Consider the following 14,637-nt stretch of genomic DNA (forward strand, 5'->3'; position numbering starts at 1 on the left):
AAGGGACAGACGTGTTGGGCAGTGGGAGGGGAAGGGCTTTCCAAGATTTCTCCAGTGTGTGTGAAACATCTGCTGGCTGTCACCCAAGGTGGAGACACCACTGTCACCTGCAGCAGATCCCTTCAAGAGCCTGTCTCCAGCACATCCAGTGTGTGGTGGTTCAGCTGGAGAGCTGGTTTCTGGATCAAGGATGGGTCAGAACAGCTTGGTATATGCAAAGGGCAGGCAGGAAAAGTCTGCTGAGCCTGCAGCATGTTCCAGAGTGGCAGGGAAGGGCTCTCGGGAGCATCAGGGCTGCATTTAAAGAGTTAAAAGAAGTCACAGTCTCCCTGGAGCTCTTTTCCTCCCTGCTTTAACTGCTGGAAAAACAAGTGATGGAATGGGGAGAGCCTGTCCCAACAATCTCACCATACATGTCCCCCTCACCTCCCCATTCCAGCTTCTCTCTGAGCATTTGACAGACAGCTCATCAAGCTGAATTTGAGATCTGAAATTTGGTCTGTTCTGCTAAATGGTTCCTGCTGGTTTTAATCCACATTCATACTAAATTTTTGCTGTTTTATTTTTCCTTTCTCTCTCCCCTCAAGGGAGAAGCAGTAGCTTTCTTGGAGATAGCTTATGATTTTTCCAAGCAGAAATTGTTTCCATTCCAGGGTTATTGGCAATACCCAAATATATGTCCAGGAATTGGTCAAAGCCAAGATTTAGAGCTGCTGCTTCTAGTGTCTAATAAAGCAGGACTGCAAAAGGTCAGCCTCTGTGCAACATAGCAGCCAGTTCTACCAGCTAATGGCATAATCTATTATAGAAGTAATTCCTATGTCTTCCCTTCCCAGTCAAATACAACAACAGTGGGGAACATTAACTGTCTAATTTAATACAGAGTTTCTTATAGTGCTAGTAAACCCATTAACTAGGGCTGTAATCCAGACTGATGGAGTCTTGACCTTGGCTTGTGTTTCTAAGTGAGCTTTGCCATTCCCCTGAGGATCAGCAGCTCCATTCAAGCAGCAGCTCCACTGCCCTCCTTGCAAGGCTCTGTGCTGGTGGCCCAGCCTGGGTGTCCCTGCAGCAGTGTCCTGCCTTCTCGTAGTTTGCACTGCAGAGCATTCATCGTTTCAAGGTCATCCAGAGCTCTCTGGCTTCTGAATTTATGGAGGATAGCAGCAGCCTTTGCTTTGCTGTAAGCACTTGCAGTTGCCATTGGTTCACCTTTACCCCAGTAGTCCTTGTTCTTGTGCTTTTTAACACTGTCCTTCATACTCTCCTGCTTTTTTCCTCTATGTCATCGATGAAGGCTGCAGCATCAGCTACTCTGTTAGCAGATGCTTTTCTTCCTCCAGAGCTGCCCCAGCTGCTGGGCAGAGCCTTTGCTAGCAGAATTCATGGATAGCATCACCTAACAGCTTGGAAGGGACCTTAAATATCATCTGGTTCCAGCCCCACTGCCCTGGGCAGGGACACCTCCTGCTAGAGCAGAGGAGGGGTGGGCTGGTGTGAGAGCACAGGTGCCTTCTCTCCACACAGGTATAGTGCAGAGGAGTACTTGGCATCAGCCTTTGATGTGATTCTTTCCCTGGCAGGTAAGAGGAAATGGTTTACTTAATTGTTTGAATATTCAGGGGCCAGAGGGGCTTCTCTCTTTGCTGTCCTGTGGGGTTTCTGTGGGTGGTCTTCTCCCACCTTTGTTTGTCCTCTGCAGTAACATGGCTGGACTTCCCCCAGAGAGGAGTTGCTGCAAGACCTGGTTCTGGGTGTGCTGTGAACTCTCATAGCCCTCAGCTTCACTCAATCCTGGGCTTCCCCTCCTCTGTCCTGGTCCTCAGCATCTTGCTAATTAGCCCAAGCATCTGTTCTGAGCACAGCAGTGAACATTTCCCTGAACAGCTATGAATTGTCTTGCCAGATTGTTATTTACGTGCTGGTTCAGGTCACACACTCCCCAGGGCAGGAGTGAGACCCGAGTTTGGCCCATTTGTCTTCCATGAGTTGAAGAGAATAAAGAAAACATTTACCTTCTGCCTGATGGTGCATTCATCTCCTGCTGAATCTTACGTCTTTGTCTGTCAGATCTCCTTTTTCCTGCACTATTTTGAGTTCTCTAGGCTCTAGTTTTCATCCTTTTTTGACTCTCTGTGTGCAGCCCAAAATGCCTGAGCCAGCAGGGTCACGGAGTCTCGCTGGTCCTCATGTGCACCAGGACTCACTTCTTCCCTCCTTGTATGGGCAAATCATGAGCCTGATAAAGCCTGTCTGGCTCTGGGCTCCCTCTTCCTCTGCTTCCCCCATCCCATGTCCCTGCAGATTTTCCAGCCCTGGGGCTCTCTCTCTCTCTGTGTGCACAGTTTTTCCTGGGGAGCCAGGCCTCAAATCCAGCAACTCTGCCCTGGCCCCAGGGATGGCTGCCACGGTGGGGCTGACAGATGCCAGGTGGGTGGTGGGGCAGGAATTGTGTGCCCACAGGGAGCAGAGTGTGGCCCTGGACGTTGAGGATACACCTTTTGCTGCTAAGGAGCTGGTGACACAGGAAACTGAGAAAAATGTTTAGCCTTCTTTGCAACAAATGCCAAATAAATGCAGTTTCTGTTGTATCTCAAAATATCACCTGGAGTGTTGGTGCAAGCAGTGGATGCAGGGTGAAAAAACCACTGAACTGAGGGCTATACACCCAAGCAGAGCCCCTCCCAAGCCTGTCACCCAAGACTCTGAGACTCCCTCATCCCTTTGCACAAAGGTGACATTTGTAAAGAGCTCAAGGGCAGGTTTTTCCATGCTGATGGCTCAGCAGCTCTCCCTGCCCAGCAGCAATAACCAGATTTCTCAAAGAGCCAGGTGCAGTATTCTGTTTAAAAGTTGGGCCATTTAATGCAGTGCCCCTGTCACAGGGAGCTAAGCCACCCCATGAACCCTTGCTAGTGACATGCCCTCTTCAGTCCCACGAGTGGTGAGCTGCTGAGGTGTGTGTGCTGGCATCCTCCTTCCCTGTCAGAATAAATAAATATTCCCATGGGGCCGAGAGCAGGTCTGCAAATAGCTAATGAGAGCTGAAATCCCAACCTGAAATTAACACACTGCTGGTTGAATGGGGTTGGAAAAGAATTCCTTTTCTTTTTAATGTCTTTTAAATGTAACTGGCTAGCAGGGGGGCATCACCAAGGCTTTGTGGCTGACTCAGCTGTGTGAGAGGCTGCAGTCCCCAGCCCACCCCGCAGGCAGGGCTCCTCTCTGTCGTCACTTGTACCCAACGTGCAGCCTCCTCACAGCATCCTTTGTGAGAAAGGGATTTGGGGAACGGGGGCTGCATCACTCTGTGGGTAATTGCCCCCCTTCAGGGAAGTTTGGAGGAGTGGAGGAGGTTTGTAATTGTGCCTGGCTTTGGCACGCAGCAGGCAGAGAGCAGCACCCGGCGCGGCAGCGTGGGTATCCCGGCACAGAGCTCCTGACGTGTCTCAGCAGCTGTGTCATGGCTTGGCAGATGCCTGTGGGACAAATGTAGGTGTCAAATGCTGGCCTCAAGCCTCCTCCTTGCCATTTGCAGCAAGTTCTTCTACAACCTCCAAAACAGCTGTGTAAATCAGGGTACAACTGGGTAGATCTTCATTTGTATCAGTGTAGCACAGAGTTTGACTCTTATGTTTCTACACACATGTCCCAGTGCAGTGACCAGCACCCGTAGCTTGCCATGGGCCAGCCTCAGTGCCTGGTGGTGAGATTTGGAGGCTCTGTCCTGCCAACAGCTTTTGTTTTGCTGTGGTGACTGTGGCAGAGACACTGCTGGTGTTTTAGGATGTTGTCCCGTTAGCCTTGCCACCTGTATTCAGATCCTCTTTGTGGCTACAGTTGTGGAAGCAGATGTGAAAACCACAGGGTGGATGCTTCTGGTGCTGAGCAGGAGGAAATGGGACCCTCTAATCAAAAAGGAGATGTATTGCTCAGTGTGTGTGATAAATGGATAGGGAATTGAGTCCCTAGGGGATTGATGCTTGCCCTGCTCATCTCACTTTTAACTACTGCTCTAGATGGATTATTTCCTCTGCAGAAATGAGGATTGGGAGGGGATGACTATCAAGAGACATCCTATAGGCTGTTTTAGGAATCTGTTATGAGAAGAGGTGGCAGCCACATATGAGCCTGAGATAGCAGAGATTTTCCTTAGAGACAATTAGTTATAGCTAAACAAATATTGACCAGCTGGTGACTGCAGCCATTATTGGGGTTTTTCGGATGAGGAAAGAGATTTTAAATGGATTCCATGTAACTAAACTGTGTAGAAACCATCGAGTTTTGCTCAAAAAAAGGCTCTTTAGACGTCATTCATTTCGAAGATAAATCTGGTTCTTTAGATACTGAGTTGCTTTAAAATGCAGATTAACCACTTGCCAAAATAATTTTCTTTTGCAGCTTGAATTTCAGTGGAGTTCATCTGGCATCTGCTGGGCAGTTTAGTGACTTCCTGGGGAGCATGGGCCCTGCACAGTTTGTTGGCCGTCAGACCTTGGCCACCACCTCGATGGGTAAGGAACACAAAGGAGTTGGGTGGCTTTAACTGAGTCCTGATCAGACAGCTCCTACAAGCCACCTAATAATGTGTCCACCATCTGCTGATCTAACACTGTCCTGCTCCATTTCTCTGTTAAATCGAGTGAGCTTGGCTGAAAGGTTTTGCTGACTGCAGCAAATGTGGCATTAGGAGGAGAGCAGCAGCTTTATGCTTTTCTCCCTCAGCTCTGAAAGGCACAGACTAAGTAAAATGCAGCAAAAATCCTGAAAATGCATCTTGTGGGGTTTTTCTTTCTCTAAGACCCATCAGGCTCTGTAAGAATTTCCTTATGGTCCACCAGAATTGCATTTTCCAGAGCAGCCGCAGTCCTAGGTTCTTCCATTTAGGAGAGATGAGAAGCTTGCTGCCACAAAGAGTAGGAGACTGAGCCACCAAAGCCACTTTAGAGGGCTCCCAGTCAAGTTTGCTTTTGAACATGTGGCCTGGAATCACTGTGGAGCTGCTCCAGAGTAATACAGGAGGAAATCAGGCACATACACTTTGTTACAGCTTGTGCAGGAGGGACATGAAGATTGTTTTTTAAAGATTTTTGTAACCCAAGGATGTATTATTTTGAAAGTCTTCTATATATTTTGACATTTTGGTTTAGGGGACGTGGAAATTGGCTTGCAAGAGCGAAATGGGCAGCTTGAAGTGGATATCATTCAGGCTCGAGGACTGACACCAAAACCTGGCTCCAAAACACTGCCAGGTAGGATGCTTTGATCTCCTACAGCTCTTCCCTGAGCCCCAGCCCCTCACAATGCGTGTGAACAGGGAAAATTTGAATTTTTCCTCAGCAGGACTAAGCAGCCTGTGTGTGGTACTGAAAACAAGGCTGCTTGGGCAAATCTTTTCCCTTCTGTGACTGCCTTCTTTAGAAACACCTGAGACATGGCACATTGTCTTTTCTCAAGTGAGCATGAAGATTTTCTTCATATTTGACTATGTTCTTTGTTCCAGCTGCTTACATCAAAGCTTACCTGCTAGAGAATGGCGTGTGCATTGCCAAAAAGAAGACAAAAGTGGCTCGCAAGTCATTGGACCCTTTGTACAATCAGGTGTTGCTGTTTGCTGAGAGTCCCCAGGGCAAAGTATTACAGGTAAGATGAGCAAGTCTCAGGTCTGCCCTTCTCTCTCTTTTCCACCTCTCATGGAAGATACTGAGTCCTGTCATGCTGGTTAATTAACATAGATGAGAAAAAGCCAATGTTTGCATCGGACCAAATGCACTCAATATGAGCTTAACAAAGGGAAAGGAATTCCTCTTTCTTCATACTCAAGCTGATGATTATTTGACACCTTGCCAGGTACCATGAGTGCCTACCAGGAGAGGATTGATTTTTAAATATTTTTAATTTTTTTTTTCCCCACCAGTTAGGAGATAGGTGGTACCTATAGGTGCTAGATCTTGCAGCATAGGTTGCCTTCCATGCTTACACACATTCAGGGCACTCTGCTTTGCCATCACCCAATTACATATCCCACCTTTTTCTACCTCTTTTCGGTTACTGCCATGTGTTTTCTGCCATACTCATATTTCCAACTCTGTGCCCATGTTTCCAGAGCAAAGAGTGATTTGCATTGTTAAATCATATAAAAATAATTTCCATCCAATAAAGCCTGGCTAAAATCTATTTGTAATACTAATGTAATTAATCCTTGAGTTTCTATTCTTTCCCTCCACTGGTGTCTAAATTGCCAGCTAACCCGCTGGACCCTTTTCTTCAGTGACTTCTACCTCATTTACCTTGATTAGAAGCATTTTCCCCTGATGCAACAAAACTGCACATTTATGACTGAAATGGAGTGGGACCTGGCTTGGTCTGCTCTTGCCTTGCACAGGTTTCCTTACCTGCTGCCTTGCTGCCAGGAAAGGCACTTATTCCAAGAATAAAATGAGGAGCTTGGCATTTTTTGCTTGTGCAGTGGCTTGCTCCATCTCCTGCTGGCCTAGAGTGTGAACTTTTGGTTTTTGATTGACATTCATTGTCTCTCCTACCTCATTTTACAGAAAACTGTAGTGTTGTGGCTGCAAGGAGCCTAGGGAAAGAAGCTGTCAGGATTAGCCAGAGATCACTAATTGTCATCATAACCCATCCTACTCATCCTCTCCTCTTCAGAGCACGGACTCACTCTGCAGTCAGTCGTCACCTTTGTCTTGAGCCACTCAGGGCCACCTGGCCACGTGCAGACCTCCAGCATGCCTAAGCCCATGACCCTCACTGCATTTGTTCTTCTACCGCTGGTCTCCATCGTGTCGTAAGTGTGACTCAGCTTTCCCTGCTCCTCTGCCAGCTCTGTCATTGCCCTTCCCCCGTGTCTGAGCCATTCTCGGCCGTCTGTGCTGCTTGTCCTGTGTGTCACTCACGTGTGCCCCTCGTGTCGGGGCCCTGGCTCCTGCCTTTCCTCCAGGTGAGTGGCCATGCCTCATCTCCATCTGCCCCGTGGCACGAGCTCCATGTGCAGAAGTTAAAACATGCTGTTCTCCTCAAACTCTTGGCTTTTGGCCCAAGTTTTTGCCCACCTTTTTTTTGTTGCTTTATTTTTCCATATCAGGAACTCCTCCTGCCCTTCCCCTCCAGGTCACCTTTTGGTCTCCAAGGCCTGTTATATGCCAGGACCAGATTTTACCTGCAGGTGTTGGACTGCAGCCCTGAGAATACTTTGTGCAGGTGCTACCCCTGCCCAGCAGAATGGTGTCTTATCCACATGCACATTCACCTCTGTTCCATGGGGGAAAAAAGAATCCAATAACATTAGGATTTGTAAGCATGTATTTGAAATAAAATAGTAATATCATCAGGCAGAGCTTTATGTCACCTGTTGGTAGAGTGAATATTTCTGGTCTTCTCAGGCTGTAGCAAAGCTCCAGAAAGTTGGATGAGGAGAAGGATTGGTCAGACTTGTGCTTCCCAAGGAAGTGTGAAAGTTGGAGGATTAACTGTGCTCCCCCTTCTTGTCCCTAAGGTGATAGTCTGGGGAAACTATGGACGCATGGAGCGCAAGCACTTCATGGGAGTGGCCAGGGTTCTCCTGGAAGAACTGGATTTGTCAACTTTAGCAATCGGCTGGTACAAGCTCTTCCCAACTTCCTCGATGGTAGATCCCACCACAGGCCCGCTCCTGCGTCAGTCCTCCCAGCTTTCCCTGGAGAGCACAGTGGGACCCTGCTGTGACAGGTCTTAGTGAGTAAGGAAGGGGGAACTGCTTTTGTTTTTTAAACATGCTGTCAAGGTTTTGTTTGCTGGAACTCTGACCTCAAGCGCAATGCATGTTCAATCAGTTCTTGTGGAGCTGGAAGAGGAGGATAACCCAGTGACCTTAGACAGAAGACGAGGGGGAGGGCACTGTGCCCTCTCCGTCCGAGGAGGAGGTGCCATGGGGCATGAGTCCTAGTTGTCAAATTAGACATACACCTCTTGTTTCACTTCTCTCGCTGTCATTCTTGGACCCTTGTTTCAGATCAATATTTACCTTGGAAAGTTGCAGCGTTCAAAAGAATTTGGGGGGAGTAAGGAATTGATTTCTCTTAGCTGTGCGTGTTAGAAATTTTTAATATGAGTTCTTTCACGAGAAAGTACCTGAAAAATTTCGAGGTCATCAGCTGGCCTTAAAAGAGCAGGAACAGAAAGTTTAAGAGGAAGCATTAGGTCTTTTTATAATGTCTTTCTTTCTGAGAGGAAGAAGAAAAAAAACCTGCAACTCTTTCTTTAGAATCAGTTCCCTGTCACTGAGTCATGTTAGCTGTAACACTGTCGTTGCTGTGTTTTCAAACTGTGCCAAATTACCAGCAAGTGTCTTTACTGCATTACGTGTCTAACACTGCTGATGAAGCATACTTGGTGGGAGAACAAGTAGCACCTACTTAGAGCAGACAGTTTAAACAGAGTTCGAGTTTAGCTGGCTAATTAACTACAGTTTTGCTCAGAAAAAAACCCCAAAACACTAGAAGTGGGAGCTGAACATCACACTTGCAGCTTGAGGTGTTTTGTATTGTCAGATAAGACATTCTGCAGTTTGCTGACTCCCTTACTTGTTGCTGTGCATCCTTCAGTCATGATGTCTTCTATCTCCTGCTTTTTTCCTTCATCTCCTTGGTACTGGTACATATCTGCTGGAGATGCTGCCCTTCCTTCCCAGACCTGAAACAGGACTGTTTTATTCTGCCATGGGAGAGGAAATGGGGGGTTCTGGGGGTGCAGAAGAAAGAAATCTCAGTTTGCCATCTGAGAAGAAGGTGGGAGAGCCCATAACCTTCCTTGTGGAGGGGGGGGGGGGGAGCTTTAGGCAGTCTTGGTATTACACAGGCATTGTCAAGTGTCCTGCAAGAGGAGATGTGATCCCCAAAGTACAGAGAGGTGGTGAGTGAGGAATGTGATGACACAGTGGTCACAGCACGTGTGTTCTGTTCATTACTTGAGTAAAGCACATTTGCTGAGCTGTGGCAGCTGCTGCCAGCTGGGCCATGTGCTGGAGGAAGGCTCTGGATCCTTCAGACAATTAAATTATCCAGAATCACAGAGAATCTCCAAAGATTTTCTGTTGATAGTTCTGTTTTGGCTGGGTTTTGTCTTAGTTCCTAAATGAGGATTTGATGACTGCTGTCCCAGAATAAACTTTTAGAGAAGTTTTACTTTGTGGTTTAAGAGTGAAGGTCCCATGTCCCATGTAGGAATGAGCAGATTCTTGACCTGTCATAGAGAAATACTGAGCATTTATTTCTGCATGTGGACCTCAGCTTTTTTAGAGTAAAAGCATGAGTGTTGAGTGGATGGTAAAAGCAGTTGCTTTTGGTCCTAGCTTGTCTATGGCATTTTAAATTATTTTGAGATAAATTACAGGATAGATGCAAAAATTATATAGGCCTTACAATAATCTGTAAAAAATTATATAATATAAAGGAGAGGGAAGGAGGACAAGGGACATAGAATGACTAATTTTTTGAGTCTTCAGTGGCAAAAGCCTCAGCATTTCAGATAAATCTCTTAATTTCCTTGATCAAATATGTCTCTGGCCTCTCACTAATTATTTTTTTTAATGTATTTGAAAATTTCTATATATTAGCTGAAGAAAGTTTGTTGCATGCTGGTCAAACTATGTTGTGGCGCTCTCTCTTTTATTTTTCTTTTTAAAAAAGAAGCACATTTACTGTAATTCAAGTCAGCATCTTTTCCTCTTGGTATGTAGTGAGTACTAGGCAATATTGTACAATATGTGTATGAACTAGAATAGATTAGGTAGATTTAGTGGTTTGTAGCACTGGATCTTTAATAACTATGACTTTAAAAGGACTGTGGGGAGCTCCAGGTACACGCCAGACCTGGCAACAGGGCTTCAGTCTTAAGTTATGCCAAAAGCTTTGTATTGGTACTTAGTTTGGACATTATCTACCAGTTAGAGCTAAGTTAATCCTGAGTTTCCTGTGCCCAGTAAGATGAATGCAGCATTTTTGCAGTTTTTAATGGGGAGTAGGAGACTATATATGCCAAAAATATTTCCCCAGAAAACTTTGTTTAACCACTGTCTGTTGAAAAGCTCAGTTCCTGTGTGCCTGGCAGATGCAACTTGTCTCTGTTTCCTGCCCCTCTGAAAGCTCTGCAGGCTCAGTGATGATCAATTTAGTTACCACAGGACTCCTTAACACCGAGGACTATCTTCCGTCTGGTTTTAATCATGCTGAAGGGTCACTGTCAGGGTGAAATAAAGAAGTTATGGTTCTGGTTGTGTTATTTTTGTTAACATCTCCAATTCTGTCATTTGGAGGCAGTTTCACAGTCTGCTCCATGCGATTTTCTTCTGCATTTTTTACGTGGTTGATTGTGGTCCAGTGCTTCTCGCTTTTGTTTCACTCACTCCAAGTCCTGTTTCTCCCCAGTAAGTGAACACTGCAATCCCTGGCTGCCAAGCACAGCACAGTCACATGGACTGGCAAGTGCTTCCTGCACAAAGCAGACTCACAGGAGCCCTTGTGCAAGTGCCCACAGGACACAGAGTGAGGCTGGGGGAGTTGCATGGTACCTACAGTTTAAATTCTTGCTTCACTCACACACGTGATTCCTGCACTGGCCGTGGGGTATTGCAGTCAGAAAAGAACTCTGCTGGTTGCCCATCGATTTAAGACTCCCAGTGTAGCATCCAGGACAGGTCTCAGGCTTGGAATAGCCTATATTTATAAAGCCTAACTCCCCAAAAAATTTGGCTGGCCAGTTTCTGTCTAAGGTGATGTGATGTGAGAGTTGGGATTACCAGTGTGGTCATGTGTAAAGCAGCGTTTTGCCATAGTGATGAGCAGCTGAAAACTGAACTTTTGTCCCCTTTGCAATTCCTGGCTGAGTCTTTTCCTGTGCCTGAGTCCTGCTGTTGGTTACAGTCAGGGAGGGAGAGAGGAAGAGCAGGAGACTTAAATAAAAGAACAAGAAAGTGTCACAGTATTTTTGGTTGGTGAATGATTATGAGACTGAGGAGAGATAAATACCTGCCCAACTCAGGGGGGATTCTCTGTTCCTTGTGCATGAACTGCTACATTGTAATGGTAATGGGAGCATTGCTGGCCAAAAAACCCATGGAGAGCCAATCCCTAAGTCTCACCTGCATTATGGAAAACAAATCTTGATGCTGAGAGCAGAATGATCTCTCCCCAGTGGGAATTTCCTGTACACAGGGAGAGCAGCCTTGCATGTGGCTTTGTCCTCTCTGTGCTCTGAGCAAAAAGCAGCCATGACCATGGTCCTGGTTTGTTCAGGGGAAAAAAAAAAAAAAAAAAGTGATATTTTCCCAGTCTCCTGGTGTTTCTTTCCCTTTGCCCCAACACAGCTGGGATGGCCAAGGTCCTCACTCTGCAATTCAATCCATGGGTCCTCATCCTGCAGCTGGAGCTGCTGGAGCATCCCTTTGCACTGCAGGCACTGTGGGCAGGGTAAGGGCCAGCATTTCTTGGCCATGGATTGTTTCAAAGGACATTGCAGAATTATTTCCTTTGAGTGAAAATATATATTTATTGTTCCTAGATACCAGATCCTTTATCATTGTACTGTTCTAAATTTGCAGGTCTTCTGGAGTATGAATATCACAAGTTCCTGTAAAGGAGCTGTTTTTAAGATGTTGAGGCAGTCAACAGAATCTCAACCTAAGCATGTTTAGTAATGTTTAGACAGCAAGACAACTTTTTTATGAAACTCATTTTAAGTTAGTTTATTACATGCTGTTGGTAATATTTTAAAACAGGGAAAATATTTTTCTTTAAAGACAAAATGATATGTATGTTTTTTAACAGGTAACATAATTTAGTGTTTTCAAAAATGTTTGATGTTCTTGGTATGAAGTTTACTCATTATTTTGATTTCTATGTTCCTTGTTATATTTTATCAACTTTTTTCCAAAAGAAAAGAGGCATATGTAAATAAACACCAGAAAAGAGTCCTATAAGAAATTCTGTTCAAACTGGCCATAAAATTATTAGTAAATATTTGTTATTGTTCATTAACTCTCAGCTACTTTGTTGAAAGAATAGATGTTGTATTTTCAAGATGAGAACTACTTAGCTAGTTTTGTCATAATCCTGTACTCTGTATAAAAATCTTTTTATAAACAAAGTCTACTAGGCTACCAAGCAATAATATATTCCATTGGGTGTGCACAGATTGTGACTTGCAGGCTGTAGTACATATTGTTGATACAGTTTATAATTGTCTTCAATCTGAACAACATCACTTTTGAAAAAGGTCCATATTAACTTTGATTGTAAAAAACAAAGACTGGGCTGTTGCCTTGTGAGATATATTCATTCTATAGACTTCTCTGTGAGTGTCTGTGCCCATCGACATGAGATCTCTCTTAGGTGAAGAAAGAAACAGCTGTAGGTGACTTCATACTACAGAGGTAAAAAATAGTTTCAGTATAAACTTCATGACTGTTTCAATCTCCTGTTTTTCTTAGGCTATCTAGTATTTGTAACTTGACGAGAATGGCTCCCACTGCCATTGTAGCCCTGATAAAGCAAAAAAGCCTTTGCACTCTGGGGCCACTTGAGTTCTGCCTGACAGCTGCCTATTTTCCTCGAGATACCTGGGGCAGGCTAAAGGGAGGGGTTTTTTTCAGAGCAGCAGATTGGGCTGCTCTTCTTTAAAGGCTCTGTGGGTTATTTTGTCCATTTCATAGGTGGTATTTGTCCATTTTGTTATAAAATTCCACCCAAGGCAGAGAGGTTGCACCTTTGCAGGGGACCAAGGTGTAAAACAGGCACAGGCTGTTCTGTGCCTTGCTTCAGAAACTTGCTAGTGCTGGGCTCTCTGATTTTTCCAAAGTGGCAGGATAAGAATACTGGACTTTAAGTCAGCTCCATCGTTGATGCAGTGATAGAATAAAAGAGCTTCAAAACAGCATCCGAGTCCATTGCCTGTGGATTCCTCCCAGCATTTCCCACAGGACAAGTGTCCATGTTGTTCTCAAGATTGGCAGGCTGCTGGCTGTGCAGGCAGCAGATCCCAGTGGTGCTGGGAGCCCCAAGAAATGCTGGAAGAATTCCTGTTTTTTGTGAAATGCTTTGAAAAGAGAGAGAGAGATGTGTGTGAATGCAAAGTGCCATCAGTAGAGGAGTCCAGGGCCTGTTGTGACCTGGAGGGAGCATCTAAAATGAAATTGCAGCTGCCAGATTTGAGCCAAGCATTTGGAAGAGAGGATGATCAGTGAAAGGCTTTTTGTGTTTACCCCAGTGCACACCTGCCAAGGTGTGTGTCTGTGAACATGGTGATTCCACAGGGAGTTTGCAAGTGATTAGGTGTTCTCAAAATGTGGCTTCAGCTCTCACTGCCAGACTCCTCTGCTCAGTGGCCACGTCCCAGTCACCAGGCAGCCTCACATCCATCCCCAGCTGCTCACCCACAGCAGCAGCATCACACTCACCCCTGGGGAACCTCCAGCTCTTCCCACAACACAGTACAGGCACCCTCTGCCCTCCCTTCCCCGTGGTAGCTGCTTTTATCCTGGTGGAGGAGAGGAACTGGGAGAGTTTCTTTGTAGCATTTGGTTCTTTGCACTTTAGTGGCTGAAACAGAGGGACCTTGCACCAGCCGTTTCCAGAGCACCAGCAAACAGAGGTGATGACCCAAGGACTTTCCCTTTGTGACTTTTCAGTGGCTAAAATGGCAACCAAAGCAGTCCAGCTTGGCCAGGTCCATGGACAGCCTTGGCATTTACTCTGGGTGTGTTACATGGGCTGAGCCCCCTGTGTAGGGGCAGGGAAGGGCTGTGTCTGGCAGAGAGGCCATGTGGGCACACACTGTGCCCAGGCAGCTGTGAGCTCCACTCACTGAGCCATGGTGGGAGCAGAACCAACCAAGAGAATGATTGAGGCACACCTTGCTGAAGCCATCCCAAAAGCTTTGCAGGAGCTGGTTTTTGTAGTTGATTGGGCACCAAATGTTAGGATATCTGCTCATGGGGACTCCAGGTCTCACTAAATGCCAGCCTGGAGCTTCAAATCCTTCAGCAGTTTTTTTCTTTGGGGTTGTTGCTTCTGACCCAGTGCTGCACGCTGGTCTCTTCTTTGATGACTCCATCTTCTTGACCTGCAGCTGGTTTTAGCTTTGGAGCCAGGGAAAGTGAGGTTTGGAGGGTGAATCTTAAGGTACGTTCCCCTAGCCTCCCCACACTGGGATTGTCTTCCTCCTGCTCCCTTCAAGCTGCTCCCTGCATGGTGAAAGGGCATCCTGGGGATGCAGTGCCTCCCCTGAGACCCCCTCACGCAGCACTGCCATGGCCTGCCACCCACCAGGGATGCCCATGTCCTGCCAACGTTTTGTAGCAGTCCCATGTTCAAACTGCTTCCTTTCCCATCCCTGGAAGGAGCCAGGGGTCCTCTGCAGGGGCTCAGCAGCCCAGGCAGGCAGGATGTGCCTCCACTGACAGGAGAAGACAGGGAGCTGCCTCTGGGCTGGGAGAAGGGGAGCTCCCAGCGAGCTTTCCTCCACCTTCCTTTTGCCTTCCCCAGCACCCTCTGCTCCCTCCATGGGTCCCCACTTCCCTCTGGACACGAGGCCTTATTCCAGCCCGAGGGGACTGAGGCTGCCCCCACACCTCTGCACTGCTGCATCCAT

The 14,637-nt window shown here is 46.4% G+C and overlaps 1 protein-coding gene across 1 annotated transcript in view; it reads left to right on the forward strand.

The window, feature by feature from the left end:
* Positions 1-10,963, forward strand: part of RIMS4 (regulating synaptic membrane exocytosis 4) — a 51,795-nt gene extending 40,832 nt beyond the window's left edge. The window contains exons 3-6 of the mRNA XM_059862417.1: positions 4,402-4,514; positions 5,151-5,252; positions 5,504-5,643; positions 7,511-10,963. Of these exons, the coding sequence (XP_059718400.1) occupies positions 4,402-4,514; positions 5,151-5,252; positions 5,504-5,643; positions 7,511-7,729 (574 nt within the window). The 3' untranslated portion in view covers positions 7,730-10,963. The remainder of the gene's footprint in view (positions 1-4,401; positions 4,515-5,150; positions 5,253-5,503; positions 5,644-7,510) is intronic.
* The last annotated feature ends 3,674 nt before the right edge of the window (positions 10,964-14,637 follow it).

This window comes from Haemorhous mexicanus, chromosome 18, assembly GCF_027477595.1.
Source record: "Haemorhous mexicanus isolate bHaeMex1 chromosome 18, bHaeMex1.pri, whole genome shotgun sequence".
Classification (NCBI taxonomy): domain Eukaryota; kingdom Metazoa; phylum Chordata; class Aves; order Passeriformes; family Fringillidae; genus Haemorhous; species Haemorhous mexicanus.